Source organism: Eublepharis macularius, chromosome 11 (genome assembly GCF_028583425.1).
Source record: "Eublepharis macularius isolate TG4126 chromosome 11, MPM_Emac_v1.0, whole genome shotgun sequence".
Taxonomy (NCBI): domain Eukaryota; kingdom Metazoa; phylum Chordata; class Lepidosauria; order Squamata; family Eublepharidae; genus Eublepharis; species Eublepharis macularius.
The window spans coordinates 59,526,860-59,543,930 of NC_072800.1; the positions used below are offsets into that span (position 1 = coordinate 59,526,860).

The 17,071-nt window shown below is 42.0% G+C and overlaps 1 protein-coding gene across 4 annotated transcripts; it reads right to left on the reverse strand.

Annotated features, from left to right (window-relative positions):
- Nucleotides 1-31: 31 nt before the first annotated feature.
- C1GALT1 (core 1 synthase, glycoprotein-N-acetylgalactosamine 3-beta-galactosyltransferase 1) lies at nt 32-10,394 on the reverse strand. 4 transcript variants are annotated; one of them, XM_054991254.1, is made up of 5 exons: nt 10,069-10,394; nt 8,261-8,382; nt 6,195-6,439; nt 4,274-4,941; nt 32-3,836 (listed from the first exon to the last, which is right to left on the reverse strand). In XM_054991254.1, exons 2-5 carry the CDS (start codon nt 8,353-8,355, stop codon nt 3,612-3,614), a joined length of 1,233 nt encoding a protein of 410 aa, XP_054847229.1. In that variant the 5' UTR covers nt 8,356-8,382; nt 10,069-10,394; the 3' UTR covers nt 32-3,611. The 4 variants fall into 4 exon arrangements, with proteins under 4 accessions (XP_054847229.1, XP_054847231.1, XP_054847230.1 ...); XM_054991256.1 differs by lacking the exon at nt 8,261-8,382 and having other exon boundaries at nt 6,195-6,436; nt 10,069-10,392; XM_054991255.1 differs by lacking the exon at nt 8,261-8,382 and having other exon boundaries at nt 10,069-10,391.
- Nucleotides 10,395-17,071: the final 6,677 nt, after the last annotated feature.

Genomic DNA, 17,071 nt, shown 5'->3' on the forward strand with positions numbered 1-17,071 from the left:
ATTCACCAAACACTCAGAGCCACAAGGGAGGCATTTTATAATTGTGATAAATTATTTTTATTTGTGCACTTCTCATTTAAATTAATAAAAACTGGCAAAAGGCACTTCAGATTTTTAAAAAAGTTCTCATTTATCTTGCTCTGCTGAACAAGCGATTCAATCACTACTTACTGTGAAAGAAACAATTTTCCTTTTTCTCAAATTTTCAAACATTCATTGTTCTAACAAACTGCTTAGCAGTCAAAATTAGTCTTTTCAAATGCATTTCTACAGAGATTTGCCATGTATGTTATACACAATATACATTAAACTGAAGTTGTTTTATATATGAAAGTTTGTAACATTTGTTGTTAATACAAGACAAAATATAAGCCTTACTCTCAGTTGTATATGGTAGTATTTAAATATACATAGCAGTCAAGATTGAAACCATATAGATCACACCATATTAAATTATCTCACAATAGAACTTCATTACTGTGCTTAAATACAATCAGAGAAGAAAGCCTGATACAACAAGGAGATAATCTGAACAGAACAGTGAACATTTCTTTAATTAACTGATGATATAAAAACATCCCCCTCCCAAATTAAGAGGAATCTTAAAGAAAATATTTTTTTTAAAAAAAACACCCCTAAATTCCATGGTAATCAGATGCACTGGAGTGTTTGATCACTCAAGCAGGACAACCACATTATATACTATACAAAAGAATTAATAAATCAAACAGCTCAAACTTAAAAGTTCAGTTTAAGCATTTTCAGATAATTTTATATCTGTTACCAACACACAACTAAGAGAGCTTTGGACATAGGAAACAACAACCAAAAGATAATCTCATACCTTCGGATCCTAATGTGTTTAAGGATTAAAAATTTTAAATGTTAGACTGAACACTACTATCACCAATACAACTCCAGAAGGGAAAAATCCAGGGGCAAGGTGAGAGATAAATTGTCCAGAATAGTAACTTGGCAGCTACATATTGTGCAACACTATTAGAGGAAATCTCTGAATCCCACAAAATAATTCCTCTCTCAGAAGGTATTGTGTGCCTCTTTGACTTTAAAGGCACACCTGGTCAGAAAATAAGTAGTCAGCTACTTATTCCTTGTGTTTTCAGTACAAAGCAGCCATGACTTTCCTCATCAAACATGCGCTGAGCTTCCCTCTGCCTCACCTTTCCCCTCATCCAAAATCAGGGTACACTCTGGAATGGCATACAATGCAGCAATGTTCGGCTAGAGCCAGGAAGGGTAATTTGTCATTGTGCTACAAGCTGATTTGATTCCAAGCCCTCAGACTGAAAGTCAGCAAAGAAAATGGATACTGAGATGTAAAACAGGATCTTGCCCTAGATACCACTATAATTGCTATGCCAATACAAATGATTGACAGAGTAGCCCAATTTGGAAGGAAATTTGTAATGTACTGTTTTCACACTTGAAGGTTAAAAGCATTAGAACGGTCACTATTTCCCCCTATATTTGCCACACAAATTCATTGTAGCACTGACAATTTTCACAAGCTACTTGTAAAATATTTTGAGGTAGATATGATGGAGGAATGCTAGAAGAGTCAAAATGAACGTTAAGACGACAGTAGTAATAAAACCTGGAGAATGTTCTGATATTGTCAACAATTAACCCTCTTAAATTCCATTTAAGCCTAAAATTCACCCACTATTGAGTACAATATCTTACCTGCTTGTCTCGACCATGTATCTGCCACTAAGCCAATGTGACAATTTGGCATACCTTGTTTTGCACTTTATCCTCAAGTTAAATCTGATGGAACAGAATAATAAACATTGTTTCTAGTCCAAGGAAAAACTTCTGAGTTACTTATAATTGTGGTTTATAGAAATTTTCCACAGGTCAAACTCATAGAACAAACAAGAAAACGGCCAGTACATTATTTAAAAAACAAAGTAAATCTGGCTTCTCTATGAGGAAATACTATGCATTCAAGAAGTTCAACAACTGGGGGTGGGAGTAAAATACCCATGGTTGGATAAGACAGAGGGACAGGATACTTGAGAAGCAACAATTTTGTGAGAAAGGGGCATGTATCCAGTATTAGACTGGAGGAAGAACGATTGAAGTTGGAAGAAAGCTAGAGGAAGGCTTCAAACTTTGCTCAGTGAAGCAGTAGGACACGCAATTGATTGGGCTGGATCCTACTACTCTGGTCATCTAATGGCAGTACCTTCATCAAACACAAGGAACCTTCCTCTGATGAGAGGGGCTCAAAGGGTCTTTCTTGTGTTGAAGGAAGACACCACTATTAGTTCAGAGAAGTGGCTGGGGTTAAAGGACATGCCATAATGAGTTAGAACACTTGGCAAAGATGTCTGGCCAGCCAACACTGTTGAGTACATACTTTCAAACATCAATATGATGAAATAAAGAAATAAACCTCAGTTGACCACTTTTAAGTTGGACAATCATGTAACAAGAAACCTGAATACCAGGGATAATACAAAACCAGTTCAATTTTACGTAGGGCACATGGAGCCTGAGGGATAGCTACAATACAAAGCACTACAATTCACAGTTTAGCAGAGTTCTTCCACTTGCTGGAAGAGTCTGCTTTCAAATGGCCTCAGGCAAGCGCAAGATAAAAATCAAATACACAAAATATGTTTTGAAGTTAATACACAGGGATTCCACACACACACACAAAAGAAATCCACTGTTGAAGCTAAACCAAATTTCTACAGCCAGGGAGCCCTACATGGAAACAAAGAATGCTCAAAATATGAGCCAAAAACCAGAGCTCTCACTTGAATTTAAATATCACCTATCCTGGTTCTATAAGAAAAATAGAGTTCTATAAAGTAAAACAGATAGAAAATGTAAATCTAGAGAGCCAATAGCAACTGATTAGCACTAACAACGGGCTATCAAAGCCTTACTACTTCCTGTAGAACTGTTAACAGTAACTGGCTTTGTAGAAGTAGCAGGAGGGGAATTTATTTTGCACAGATTTGTAATTTGTTCACTAGAAAGCGCCCATTTCTATCATCATAAGCCGAGAATATGCCTGTAATGTTGCCACCTGTCCTTCTGCCAGAGTTCCAATGCTACTCTGACTTTCACTGCAGATGAAGCTAAAATTCAATCGATTTAATATCGTTTACATTTTTCAGAAGAAAATTTGAACCGCAGCATTTAGCAGAGAGTTTATTTAACAGATTTTCTAGAAATACATTTTCACGTGTGAATCTGTTCGAGATGTTTCTCGCTACATGATGGGCCTAAATAGTCAATGTTTTTAAGAATGGACTCCACAAAGTACTGCATCTTGATACAAAGATCTGCAACACTGCATAATCATGTGCGGATCTGGAGAACAGCCATTTGTTGTAGCAGGAAGCCTGTGTGCATCCATCACCATGCTAAGCCAAAGAGGCGTCACAGCGCACTAGGAAAAAACTCCAATCAACAGGCCTTTCAGCTTCACAGCATGTGAAACATCTTCCTGACATCTTAGGCAAGAATTTGCAGTCTGCAGCCACTTGAAGGGACACTTTTAAAAAATCCATCTAGCCATCTGTGGGCTAGCTGAGTTGGCTGAGTAAGGCTTCTTCAGTGCACTAGCCACCATTTTATTTAGAGGCCTTGGGAGGATCTTCCACTTTCACTTTGGATTTTGATTCATCTTTTGCTGTGTCACTTAAATTTTGTGGGTTTTGACTGGTAGAAAAATCAGGATTATACCTGAATTGATAACCATAGGGGCGGAGGTGATAAATCAGATATTCCAACTGATACATAGTGGCAGCATCAACATAGTGGAAAGAAATTGCCAGGTCAGAGCAGCATCCTGGACCCTACCAAAAGGGAAAGTAAAACAGACAAAAAACCACAATGAAAGCCAAGACAGGTTGAACAGTTATATTACTCTATTTGAGTATTAGTATAAACTCTGGGGATCTGGAAAACCATGAAGAAGCTTAACTCAAAAATGCTTCTTTACCTCCTCCCTTCCCATCCCTATTTTCTCCCCTGTTCTGCTGCAGTCCAAAATGGCCTCTGATATGCTGCCCCTGGGGGGACAGAGGACCCCAGAAACAACTTTCGGGGTGGGGGTCAGAGTTCTACAGCAGGAGAAGGGAAATCAGCAAAAATCATCCCCTTTCCATTAGCAGAAATTCTCTACAAGGTCCAACCCTAAATATTATATATATGGAAATGAGTAATATTCTAGAGGTCAATTTAGCCTGCAAAAAGAATATCAAAATGCTTCCAATCTTTGCAAATGCCTTACCTCTATTGGAGGGTAGTAGTTATAATTCCAGTACCAAAAGGTTTTAGGTAGGTATCCTTTGATTAAATGATGTTCAGGCACAAAGGGATGAAATGTTTCTTTGCCACTTGTGTCCCGGGAATCTCCAGCTTTTACATCAATGTTTTCCATGCATTTGCCCAGTGCCAAATCTTCGATGGAAGAGCTATGAGAACATTTGTTGGTTTTAAAAGCATCCACAAACCTCCGCAGGGCTTCTTTGCTCAGCACATAGCCAGCGCCTCCACTCATGTAGCCCTGTTTCACATAAGGCTTAAACCTTCTTCCAAAATAAATTGCTTCTTCAGGATTATGCTTTGAAAGAAGCCACCTCAGGTTGTCTAGTGCAACATACGTGTCGTCATCTGCTTTCATGAACCAATCTGCTTCACCAAGATGGTGGTCGTGGACATACTGGAAAGCTTTAATGGTCTTCCAGTACAACTGGTCCCTGCCTTCTTTGGTTTCTAAACCTACTGCTGGGAAATCTTTGTTTGTCTCAGAACTCATAAACAGCATTTTGTTGCAATGCTGAGCCCAAGTAGCTTTGACATGTGTGGCCTTCTTTTCCAGATTCTGAGGACCAGTCATTACCCAGCAAAGAATTTTTACTTTCTGGTGGAGTTCATCAGCAATATTTTTATTTTCATCTGTTGAGAAAGAAAATCAAAGTCCAAACCACATCATTACATCCCACATTTTATTCATGGAATTATACCTGCAGCCGGATTTGTTATAAGACCATAAAAATGAAAAAGACTAACACAGGTCTTCTTGGCATAAGATGATACGTTTTACACATCCATTAATCCCTAAATCACATATGCAGCATTTGAGCCACCTGCAATCAGGTATGACTCTACATTTCCCTGGGCAGGCATTAGATGAAGTTGTGAACTATATACACACAAAACCTTCAATGACAAATTAAAATTCCCTCTGGCAGTTCTTTAGTGGGATTGACAGCCAGCAAGAATGCCAGCCTTCTCTCTTCACCAAAGAAAGCTGAAACCATGGCTTTCTTCTACCAATCTGTACCCAAAGCAAGCAGATACTTAAGACAGCACGCCTATGCAGGTCTACTCAGAATCCTACTCAAGTTTATGTAATAGGACTTACTCTCTGGGGAGCATCTACAGGATTGTGCTGTTCACATTTCAAATTAAACTAGGGCGGCTTTCCTCCTAGCATAAAAGATTGCAGGTGACAGAACCTGACAGTGGTCAGCAAAAGTCAGTGTTAATAAGCATTTTAAACCATGATCTTCCACAATACAGACAGAACTTAAACTTATTTTCTAAAGCCATTCTGGCTCAAATGCTGTATTTTAATAGAAAATGTTCTATGCTTTTATTTGCTGACCCAGAGGGCCCAACAGTGGGTGTGATCTAACTTTTCCTCTCTCCACATATTTATTTTATGCTCTTTAAGGACATGTTAAAAGAGATACTCCATTTATACTTTATTCTGCTCATGCTTTACATTAAATGTTAGCCTTCATCAAGCATTTAAGAGGTAATTACGCTAACACCATTCTAATTTCTATCTTAAGCAGTTTGATCTTCACATCAGTTGCAGATATCCAAAATTATAAAATCTCTGTTAGACTGCAATACTAGGTATACTTTGAGCCTGTGATAATTCATGGCTTGTTCCTCAAGAGCCAGGGCACACTATGGGATGGATCCAAACGTTCTTTTCCACTGAATGACAGCTCTCTTGTCCAAAGGAAAACTCCCTTAGCAAAAGAGATCCAACCTGCTGTCCCAAGTCCCACAGCCATGCACTCCAAGGGTTTAAATGCAATAAAATCAACTGTTGAAAATAATAGTCATGTCAGTAATGACAATAGTTATATTGTGTTAGAAAGTGACGAGCTGTTCCATACAGAATGTAAGCATACCTTTATGTTGCCCAGCATCTGCATTGAAATTCATCTGTCCGTTCAGTTGATCACTTTCATCATCATCTGAGTGACGGCCATGAGGATCGTTGTAAAGGATACGAGGCTGACTAATCTTAACCTGTTCCTCCAGTATTAAGCTGAACAACATGTAACATAAGAAAAATCCACTTGCTGATCCAAAGGCAAAGGTCAGAAAATTCAGCAAGGATTTAGGAACAGCCATTTCCTGAAGAGATTCACTGCTGAGAGAAGGGGAAAAATTTACTCTCAACTGTGAACACACAAGAACACATGAAGCTGCCCTACAGAAACAGAGCACTGGTCTACCAAGCTTAGTATGGTCTACCCTGACTAGCATTGGATCTCGGGGTCTTTCACATGCCCTTTTAAACAAGAGATGTCCAGGGTTGAACTTGGGGCCACCTGCATATAAAGCTGATGTTCTACCACTGAGCCACAGCTCCTCCTCCTCAAAAAAAAATGTAACACTGAAGTGAGCAACCACACCAGGCGGCCAGTTCTCCCATTCCTTCTCCCAGAGGGAAACTTGCTTGTTAAGGCACTCTCCAATTAGGCTTGTACTTCTCCATGTGTTGAATCATTTCAAATTCAGGTTATTTTATAAGAAATGGGTGATAAAGATCATTACATGGTGGTACTGCCTGTTTGTTTTTGGTTAATGTGTAAATCTGACATAAAATTGGGGAGGTTTTATCACATACTAAATAAGAAACGTGTAGTAAATAGCATCCTAGAAACAACATCTGGTTGTACATTAATTATTAATGCTTTTTGCATCCTATCTTGCTGAATTTGCTATGCTGGTGGAAAACTGGCATTCTTTTTCAGGATGATACGTATAGCCAAATTAGGAGTTTGAAACTAAATGCATCTTCTAAGGTTTCTTGCATGGCAATAGGGATATAGATCACCTGACTTACTTAATGTAAGACAAACATGTAAATAATGATTTTTTTAAAAAACCTCTTGATAAGGTGAAAAATGCCCAGAAATAAGCTATTTAAATATTAACATAACATTTTATTTAGTCATACAACTTAAAAACAATTGTTATACTGCAGAAACATTAAGAAACACAAAGTAATAATGGTATGAAAAAAAACACTCCTGTGCAACACAGTACCTTTTAAAATGCCTACAGAGACTGGGCTGGAGCCAGAAACCACAAGTAGAATAAGCAAAAGGGATCTTTGCTACTTTTGCTTGCTTTCTAAAGCTCCCTGAAAAGCCTTTTAGGGTCACAGGACTCTCAGGAGTCACAGACTTTGAATGGAGTGCTAAAGTGGGAAAGGGGATTGGTAGCCACCCCTTCCCCATGCAAGTTCCTGCTCTGTTAATTCAAGAATGGGGAGCAGTAGGAGGGGGTAATTTTCACCTATTCCTCCCTCCCACTTTGCATACTTCTAGGAGAATGTGCAGGATAAAAGAAAAATAAGTAAATGATGCAATCATGGTGCTAATTTGGGGGTAAGCGAGTGGGAATGCAATCCTAGGAACATTTTCCTGGGAGTAAGCCCCACTGAATAGACCCAAGTAGGACTGTTCTCTGAGAATGAGAATTTATGGATTCTAAGTGTAGAAATGTTTAATTTCTATTAGGGATCTCCAGTATTTAACATTTTAAATATTTTATAGCCAATGAATGTAAATGTTTCTGAAAACTATAATACTGATCCTATATTCATTGGCGTGTTTTTAGGATGCACTCTGAGCCTTCAAGAACGTGTGGGATGAAAATCTAAATAAATAAATCATGCTACCTTATAAGTGTGACAACTGAATGAGCACAGAGACATTCCAAGCTAAGATAAGCTATTTATACCAATCAAATTTCACAGCAGTCTACAGTACATTTTTATATAGTCCTTCAATTTGGGATAATGGAAGGAGGGTACAATCTGCCAAGGAAAAAGGTCTAAGACAGAGTGCTGAGCAAGGAACTGACAACTGTAGCAGAGTATCAGTTTAATTAAACTTGTAGATAAAAGCTAGGATGACATCTCACAGCTAGTCAAACATATGTCCATACATGGTTTTCTTACTCTTTTGCAAAAAGGGGACTATTGTTCGACTTGCCAGGACAAAGCCCCTCTGCTACAAATTTCCTAGGTTCCTCTCTACAAGATTCATATTTCATTGTTTTTCCAGGCCAGATATCAGAGTGCTGCAAGACAAATCCAAATAATCAGAAGTCAAATTCAGAAATACTCCTCAATAAAAGTTTTAAATCCTTGACTAGATGCTTACAATTTTGCAAAAGACAAACAGGCAGAAAGAAAAGATTTGTGGAAAGAAAGGCCATAAACCTGTTCTTAAACCACACACTGTTTCTATATTTTTGTTCCACTGTAAAACACATGCTGGACTTGTGGTTTTAAAATGGCCCTCTCTGATTATAAGCTTAACTTCTGAAAGAACTTGTCTATACGGCAAATGTTAAACTTCCATAATCTAGATTCTTGAAATTCCATCCAATTTCTCTTCTATTTTTTATCTCACATTTGACTCATGACAGAAATAGCAAGAGATTAGTTCAAAGACGGTTCAGTGTCACATCTTGAAAAATGGTTTCTAGTCCAAATCACGCATGTATTTTAAATTACCACTTGGGAACTTTAATATACATTACCACCACTGTCCCAAATAATGCTTTCCCCGATTTTAACTACACTCCTTCCAGCCATACTAGCCCTGTAACTACCAGGAAGCTGACGGTGATTCCTATTGCCCTATGACTGAGTTCTAAAGCAATCCCACAGATTTCCATTCAGTCCTTTCCTTCAGCATCCCTTGGGCTTTCAGTGAAACTGCTAAGGTTGGGGGAAAGCCTTGCTAGTTTCACAACCATCTTGTCGGTTTATTTTTAAATACTGTGTGTACTAGCACTAGTATTACACTCATTTGAGAAAGAACCACCTTCACGGAAGAGTTCTCTCTCTTACCGCTTATGGAACTACAGCAGGCAAGGCACAGAGGTTTTAAGATTTCACAGCAAGCTTGAGACCTCCCGTATTTTCTCCACATTTTTTAAATTTCACTGGAAAGCAGAACAGCAGGATAGAGAAGAAAATCTACACCAAGGAAATTGACAAGAGTACCCCCTTCCATTTTTTTAGAGAGAGAAAGAGAGTAAAGTATGAAAAGAACCCCAAACGTTTACAGTTCTGTGAAGAGAGTACAGGATTATGGCTTCAACCAGAACACTTCTGTTTCCAAGGGAATAGCATACAGGAAGCGTGAAACAAACAAACGTCGTGATAAGTCCCCTTCCTGCACGGTCATGAATCATGATCTATTTAATTTAACACACTTGCGCGCCTGGCTTTCAGGTCTGCACACCAAAATTGGCAGAGAGGCAGTTTTGGACTCATACAAAGCCTTTCTTCGCAAAGTTTGTTCTTTCTCTCTCACACACACACTATCCCACCCAGTTCTGATGCTGAAGGCTTTTTTTTAACGTTACTGGCTCACACTGCTCTCCGTAATCGGTCTTCAAGCGCGGCCTGGCTCTAGGTTTCGGACGCGGCGACCAAGGCGGCTCCGCTCAGCACCGCTGCCCCTTCCCTGTTGGTATGTCCTCCAACAGGCCCAACGAGCCTTAGTCTCCCCCTGACCCGCCTGGCCAGCCGCCTCCCTCCGCCCGGGACCGGCCCTTCCTCCCCAAATTCTCCCCCCTCCTCTGCTCCGCTCCTTCTACCGCCGCCACCCATCCCGTTCCAGCAGAGACGGCGAAGCCGAGGCGCGGTGCTGCGCTTGAGGCCTCCGCGGCCACCCCGCCGCCTCCCTCTCCCGCCCCACGTCCCTCCTCTTGCACCGCTTCCTCGCAGGCCGCGGCCCCGCTCCCCCTCACCTGGCCCCGGCGAGGGCGACAGGCGGCTGTCAGGCGCCCCGGAGCCGCCACAGAACCGTTGCGGGCGAGCAAGGAAGGCGCGGCCGGCCCCGCGCCTCTACTAGCGCCATCCCCCTTTAGGCGAGGCGGGCAGGCTCCGACGCGGCGCCCGGCCTCGGCCTCCAGCCGCCCGGCCCATTCCGCCCAAGCTCATTGGGCCGAGGGCCGCAGCCAGCCCGCCGAGGCCCGGGCGACTGGGCGGTGTTTGGCGGCCCTCGATCCCCGCCCAGCTGCTGAGCGCCGGAGGGAGGAGGAGCGGCGACCCCGAGCGCGATGACGGCGCGGAGGGCGAGAGAGAGAGAAGTAACGGGCAGCCTTCCAGGGCGAAGCGGAGCCCCGAGGGCGGCTGGCCGGCGGAGGCGAACCGGGCAGGCCAGAAAAGCCGCGCCGGGGATTGGCACCCAGCCGGGGACTGGCCCAGCTAGACGTCCAGAGCTGGTGGCCCCCTGCGGGCCTGCGCGTGTCGTGATCTTGTCGCTCAGGGCCTCCAGGGCGGGAGGGTCGAGAGAGGGGGAAAGGTACCCCGGGGGACCTGCTAGGGTTGCCAGCCCCAGGGCCCACGGTGTACGGAAAGTACCGTGTACACAGGAATCATGCTAAGCTATGAAATGTATTTGAATGAATTCTGTATGCAATAAAAGATGGATACTATTGTTCAAGGGAGAATGCAGATATGAATAAACGCAGTGTCTAATAATTATCATACAGAGCAATATGTTCAAATCAAGTAATCATGACCATCAACCAAATAGAGCAATTACAATGTGTTCCCATCACTACATAAAAATAGACAGAATAAATATGTACAAAACAGTAATATAAACTTACAAGAAACCACAATGGTCCAACTCTATGGCATTATACCCTACCCAAATTCCAGCCTGTCTTGGAATGCCTGAACCTGGAGCTGGCAACCCTAGGCCCAGCAAGCCCTGGTGTTTGTTTTCATATGTTGGTAGGGGTGGGTCTGACTGAGCAATTTAGGAGGGCCCAGAGGGATTGGGTAATGGTGGTGCGTCTCAGCCACGCTGGCCTGGAAACATTCATCTGTGTCCTGTGGAGGGCAGTGGCTCCTTTTTTTAAAAAAAAAATAGGGGTGTTTGTATCAGAACACCCGTGAGCCCTAGTGCACCTACACTGCTTGGTCATCCAACCTTTGCAGAATGGTGCAGCATTTGCCCTTGCAAGACAGAAGTGGCATCCTGTCTTTGGTCTTGTATCTTACTCCAAAGCAGGCCTTGCTTGTTTGTTTTAAATAGTGTAAAGTCACCATCCTATGAACCTTAAGAGTTATCCCACAGAATCAAGTAGGATTTACTTCTATGTAAATGCATGAAACCCAAGATCTGAATGTTCATTTGAAGCTGTTTGTTTGTTTGTTTGTAGTCTGTTCTCCCCACAAGCAGGTTCACCCTAAGTGGAGAGCAGCTTTCAAAAGTCTGGTGGGTATCAACATGGGGACTGGAAATGCTTCCACAATAAGGCAGACTGATGCAGTTAGTTTTGCCAGGCTATCAGGCTTATCCAGTAGTGTCAACCTGTCTCATCTCATACCTCAGTACACATGAATAAGCTGATCTTAGTGGCTTGAGCGGGTTTTCCCACTAGATGTAGTGTTGTTGCTGTTGTTTTTTAATAGTGAGCTATTCCCATCCAAAGGTAAGTCAGAGAGGCTGTGGCTTTCCTAACAGGAGCCAATCTGCTGCTTTCCCATGAGGCTTCCCAATTGGATAGGAAGCTGGGGATGCAATGCTTATTCACAGGTAAAGCTCAAAGGCAGAGGCAGTGGCTGGCCAAGAAACCACCCAGCGAGAGCTGAACAAGCCAGAGTCAGTCAATACCAGAGCCAACTGAGGAAAGGCAAAGGAGAGAGAAGACCAGTGGGGAAGTAGCAACTATAATTTGTGTTTCTAAAGTATACTCAAATTAACAAATTTTTGGCAAAAGAACATTCTCATCTAAGAGCTTGGAGAGTTCCCCCTCTGCGTCTTGTATAGTCCTTTACAAATCACTGGGATTCTGGAAAAAAAAAAGTTGGTAATGCTGCCAAACAAGAACTTGAGCTAGACCAGTAAGGATTCCTTTCCACTACTGACATTGGTGTTGTCTCCATCATTCTACTTTTCAAGACAGGCTGCTAGCTAAGAGATTGGTCTGCCTGGTGGGGGGCGGGAGAGAAAAGAGCCAATTAGCTGTATTTGATTAAATTTGCAGGTCATACAGGGGCAACAACTGCAGATCTCTCTACTGAAGTCAATGGTTGCATAAACGAGTAGTAGTATTCTTTATTACAGCACTTAGCCAGTACATTTACCATAAAATTTAAGTGGTTGCATAAACTGAATGTGGGACAAACTCAAAGTACTATAGTTACTCTTGGTGCTGGGGTTACGTTTTCTCTGACCAGGGTTACTGCCTTGGAACAAAAAGATCTGAGCATTTCAGGCACTGAAGCATAGCCCTGCTTATCAGAACTTCCTGGTTACTGTTAGGCATTTTAGAATAGATTACTGTAATGTGCTGTGTGCTAGACTGCCATTGAAGAATGCTTGGAATGTACAACAAATAAAAAACGATACAGCTGTTTGCATTTTAACCGAAATTCACTGGCTTTCCATGAAAGCAGAAAGAAATTATAAGCTGACTACATGAGGAGGAGGCAAGGATAAGTTTACCTGGAAGGCCTCTCTGGATGCCTAGAAAGCAGGAAGGAGATGAACAGGCAAGGAAAGCTGAATTAACAATGTGCTAGATTGGAAGCCTAGGTTTACTAGACCTACACCTAGGCAGATTCTAGTCTGGTGCCTTTAAACTTATTTCCATGCCTTGAAATGTTACATTGTTATGTTTATTCCTGCTTTTAAAGAAACAGAAAAAAACAATCTCATGTAAAAGGTATGAGTTTAGGTACACTTGAGGTCTGGGAACAGAATATCCTGTCATATAGCCCAGTCTTAAAAATTCTACATGAAAACAAGTCTCACTGAAATCAATACAGTTCAAATGTGAGAGTTGGAAAAAAATAGGCCAGATCCATGAGCTACGATGGCTATGCTTTGTACAGCAAGGAAGGCTGTGTTTGTACAGAGAAGGAATATTTATAATAAAATTGCCTTCAGAACCAGGTTTGCTTTCACCTGTTTAGTTAACCTTTTGTGCCCCTTTTGAACAGCTTTTCTTTATCTAGATCCTGTTTGTCTTTCCTGCAAAGGAGGGGCCATTTTCATGAATTGGCAGTAAAGGCTGAGTTATGCCCAAGTGCTAATTTACCTAGGAGCTCTCCCTTGAATGTGATGTTAGGCAACAATGAGCAGGTCAACATTTGCAGCTCAGTTTTGATCCAAGGAGGAGATTCCACTTCAGAAACCTTTATTTGTTAGGATCTGAGAGTAGGCTTCAAGGTGTTCTGCGCTGCTGCTTTTGGAAAATGACACCTAGGATTGCATGTGCTTACCTAACTTGTATCTGCCCTCTACCTTTTCAAGGCATTTATCAGCAGTGCACTGTTTCAGTCATGCAGAATTAGCAATATAGTAAGCCTTTTAAAAACATGGGATATCTGTAATACTTTTTGTGCCAGGATTTTTACTACGTGCTCATTAGTAAATGTAGGTTAGCCAAACCAACCAAAGAGGAGAAGAAACTTCCCTGTGATTACCCAAAAAAAGTAAGCTAGGAATTGTGTGAGTTACCTACATGGGTAAAAGCCATGTGAGGCCAGAACTGTAGCAAGGAGGAGAACTACTAGGTTGAGCAAAAAAGCCTGCATGATCCAACCCCTTATTGGGAATTTTGCAGATGCAGCAGGAAAATTCTATTTTGTTTTCACACACACCCCAAAATGTGGGGAACATCAGTTCTTGCCATATCATGAAACTGTTTCAGCAACTGAATATTTGTAAAGTTGATGTAAAGCAATTGTTTTCTGGTAACTCTGTATCAAAAGGGCAGTGGCTGTCTTCAGCTGGCTACACAAACTGCAACTGGTAATCAGGCCCAAGCATAGCTTGTTGCCATGTTCACTTACTCCTGGGTTCTCCTGCCCCCACTGTGCTGTTTCACAAGATCATAATTTAGCCCCCTTTTCAATATCATCTAGCAAAACTCTTCGTTCTTGTTTTCTGTGTTATTTTGGGCTGTGTCCTTTGCAAGGCGGCACTTTCCCCTAGTTCAAAGAATATCAGATGGCCATGATACTTCTTCCCACCATTTGAGCAAAATAAAAATAAACCGTTTAATTGCAATTGGTGTCAGTGTGAAGCATCCAAGACTATTTTACCTATGGAATTAATCTGGGAATATAGTATTACTGTTTGAAAATGTATTTTTGTCCAGTAATTCTTTTGCAGATGGTGCATGAAGAAAGGTTTAAAGTAACAGAAAGGGAGAAAACAGCCATGGTGGACTAAGAATCTGACCAACAGTGTAATCCTGAACAGAGTTACACCCTTCTAAATCCACTGAAATCAGTGACCCTAAAATTCTATTTACAATTGGTTTGAAAGTTAGTTTGTTACTGGATTAGAACCACACAATCTTACCTGGTATCAAGTTCTCAATGTTTTCTTAGGGGACGGGGCGGGGTGGGGGAAGGAACTATGTTAGTGTTGCAACATGGGGGGAAAAGTTGACCTGTCATTCATCTATCTGATTAATTCTAGTTTCACTGTTGTAGCTTAAGCTGTCAGCTTTCACACTAATTTGTAGGGCAGGTAACGTCGTTTTGGAACAATCTCTTTTTGGGCAGGCTGAGCAAGTGAGTTTTGTCCCAACATGCAGATTCAATAATGGAGGAAGTTGCAGTTGTTGAATTTCTGTGGGACATTTGACTGTCAAGGGGAGAAAGAAAAAAAACACTAGAGCAACATTAGAGGAATGTATATGATACACTTATCTCCTTTATGATATTGGAGAGCTTGACCTTGGGTTGGAACCTATGGTTGTATGAACAGAAGATACTCTTAGAGGGGGCCTTTCCTGGCTTCTCCAGCCACAGCATTTCCTTGTGATGCACCCCTCCCCCTCCAGGCATTGCCAGGGATCTCAAGACCCTAGAGCCGAAAGCCAGGTGCTCCCTGTTTTATCAAATGGCAAACAATTCCAGAGGAATTGCTTCCTGGTTGGGTCCCTTTGGTGAACTTTACAGTGGAGACTTGTACAGGGCAGCAGATCCGCTGCTTCACACCAGAGAGCTCCTGAATGTCAGGGTGCTGAATAATAGCACACTCCTAACCAGAGCCTGTGCCCTTCCAAGCCCATTAACTTCAACGGACATACAGTGCCATCCTAAGAACACTCTCCTGGGCATAAGTCCCCACTGAGTAGACCAGTAAGATTCTGAGTAGCCTTGAGTAGCCCTGCTTATAATTGCATTGCTAGAAGGATGTAACTATGCTTAAAGACTGGAGCCAGCCATTTCAAGTCTTTCTCTATTCCAGCTCAGAATTCCAATTCAGAATTGCTCTCTCTTTAAGCACACACCTGCCCTTCCCTTCAACTGGGAGTGGCCAAACTCTGATGGTACTTGAATAGAGCCATTACCTAACAATTAGTGCCATTGAAGAACCATCCACAATAGTTAAGGAAGATTAACGCGCTTTTGTCAGCATCTCTTTCTTCTCCCCAGGCGTGCCAGTGCAGCCCGGAGGACAGACCTACAGCAGACTAAAGTTCATTTAGGTGAGCCCTACGATCATCTGGAGGCCTTTTGAGCACTCTAGTTTATGAGATCAACTGAAATGATGACTGACAACTGTCAAATACTAAATCCTAAACACATACTTAACTGAGAGCACAATTAACGTGAAATGTAAACGGAATGTTTCTTCACAGTAAGATGTACTATACAACAGTAGGTTGAAACAGTTGGTAAGAAAAGGGAAAAGCGACTTACTCTCATGGTTTAGTATTTTCTGTTAAGCTTAATTGTTTGGTTTGCGATACAGCAGGTCTCTGGCGGCTTCAGAGTAGCTCAGCAACCCTTTGAAAGACTGAGGCTATGAAAAGATATGCTCTAGGCTTTTAATTTTTTAAATTTCATTGGCTTTTTGTCTGTGTTCTTATCTGATAGCTTCATTTTTGATGCCTTTCCTAGTTGGTGTCCTGATTCTAGGGGGTGTGTGTAGCTTGGGATATTTTTTATTACTCAGAAGCAGGGCTTTTTTTCTGGGAAAAAAGGTGGTGGAACTCAGTGGGTTGCCCTCGGAGAAAATGGTCACATGGCTGGTGGCCCCGCCCCCTGATCTCCAGACAGAGGGGAGTTGAGATTGCCCTCTGCGCCGCTTGGAGATCAGGGGGCGGGGCCACCAGCCATGTGACCATTTTCAAGAGGTTCCGGAACTCCGTCCACCGCATTCCTGCTGGAAAAAAGCCCTGCTCAGAAGTAGTCCTTGCTAAAGAAAAGTTTGGCAACCCCTGTAATACAGTATATCCTTTGAGTAACCTAAAGTATGATCCAAGCAGGGACATAGCAGTGCATAAGATGTTGAAATGTTTTTAGTGTTGAAATGTCTGCATGAAAACCATGACACGCAAGCCCAAAATGCTCCCTGAAATGCTGCTCCTGGGAAACCCTAAGGATTTTTGGGGGGGGGGGAAATCAGAGATCTTAGCAAAGATTACTTTTCTCCTGGCACCCACAGAAACTTTAGGTAAATCCAAGCCCCTTTCTTATCCCAAAATGTCCAGTTGGGCCTTTACATCTCTACGGTGGAAGTGAATAGGCCAAGGTGTTAGCAGCTGTCCCAGATGAAATTGTGTTGAGAAATAAAACAATGAAAGCTGCTGTAGCATAGTGATTAAGTGGTTGGGTTGCAAATCATCACTCTGCTGGTTTGAATCCCATTACAGCATTGAGCTCAGTAGGTGGCCTTGGGTAAGTCACTCTTCTCAGCCCCAGCTCCCACCTGTATTGTGGGGATAATAACAACACTGGGGTGGTTACTGCTCTAAGGGGGGCACTAAT

Bases quoted from the DNA above. Each gene is read 5' to 3' on its own strand.
- C1GALT1 (XM_054991254.1), bottom strand. From the start codon at position 8,355: ATGAAATATGAATCTTGTAGAGAGGAACCTAGGAAATTTGTAGCAGAG. The intron at 6,440-8,260 runs GTAAGAAAACCA...CCCTTCTCTCAG, and splicing joins AGTCCCCTTTTTGCAAAAGA to CAGTGAATCTCTTCAGGAAA. The intron at 3,837-4,273 runs GTAAGGCATTTG...CCCTTTTGGTAG, and splicing joins ACTACTACCCTCCAATAGAG to GGTCCAGGATGCTGCTCTGA.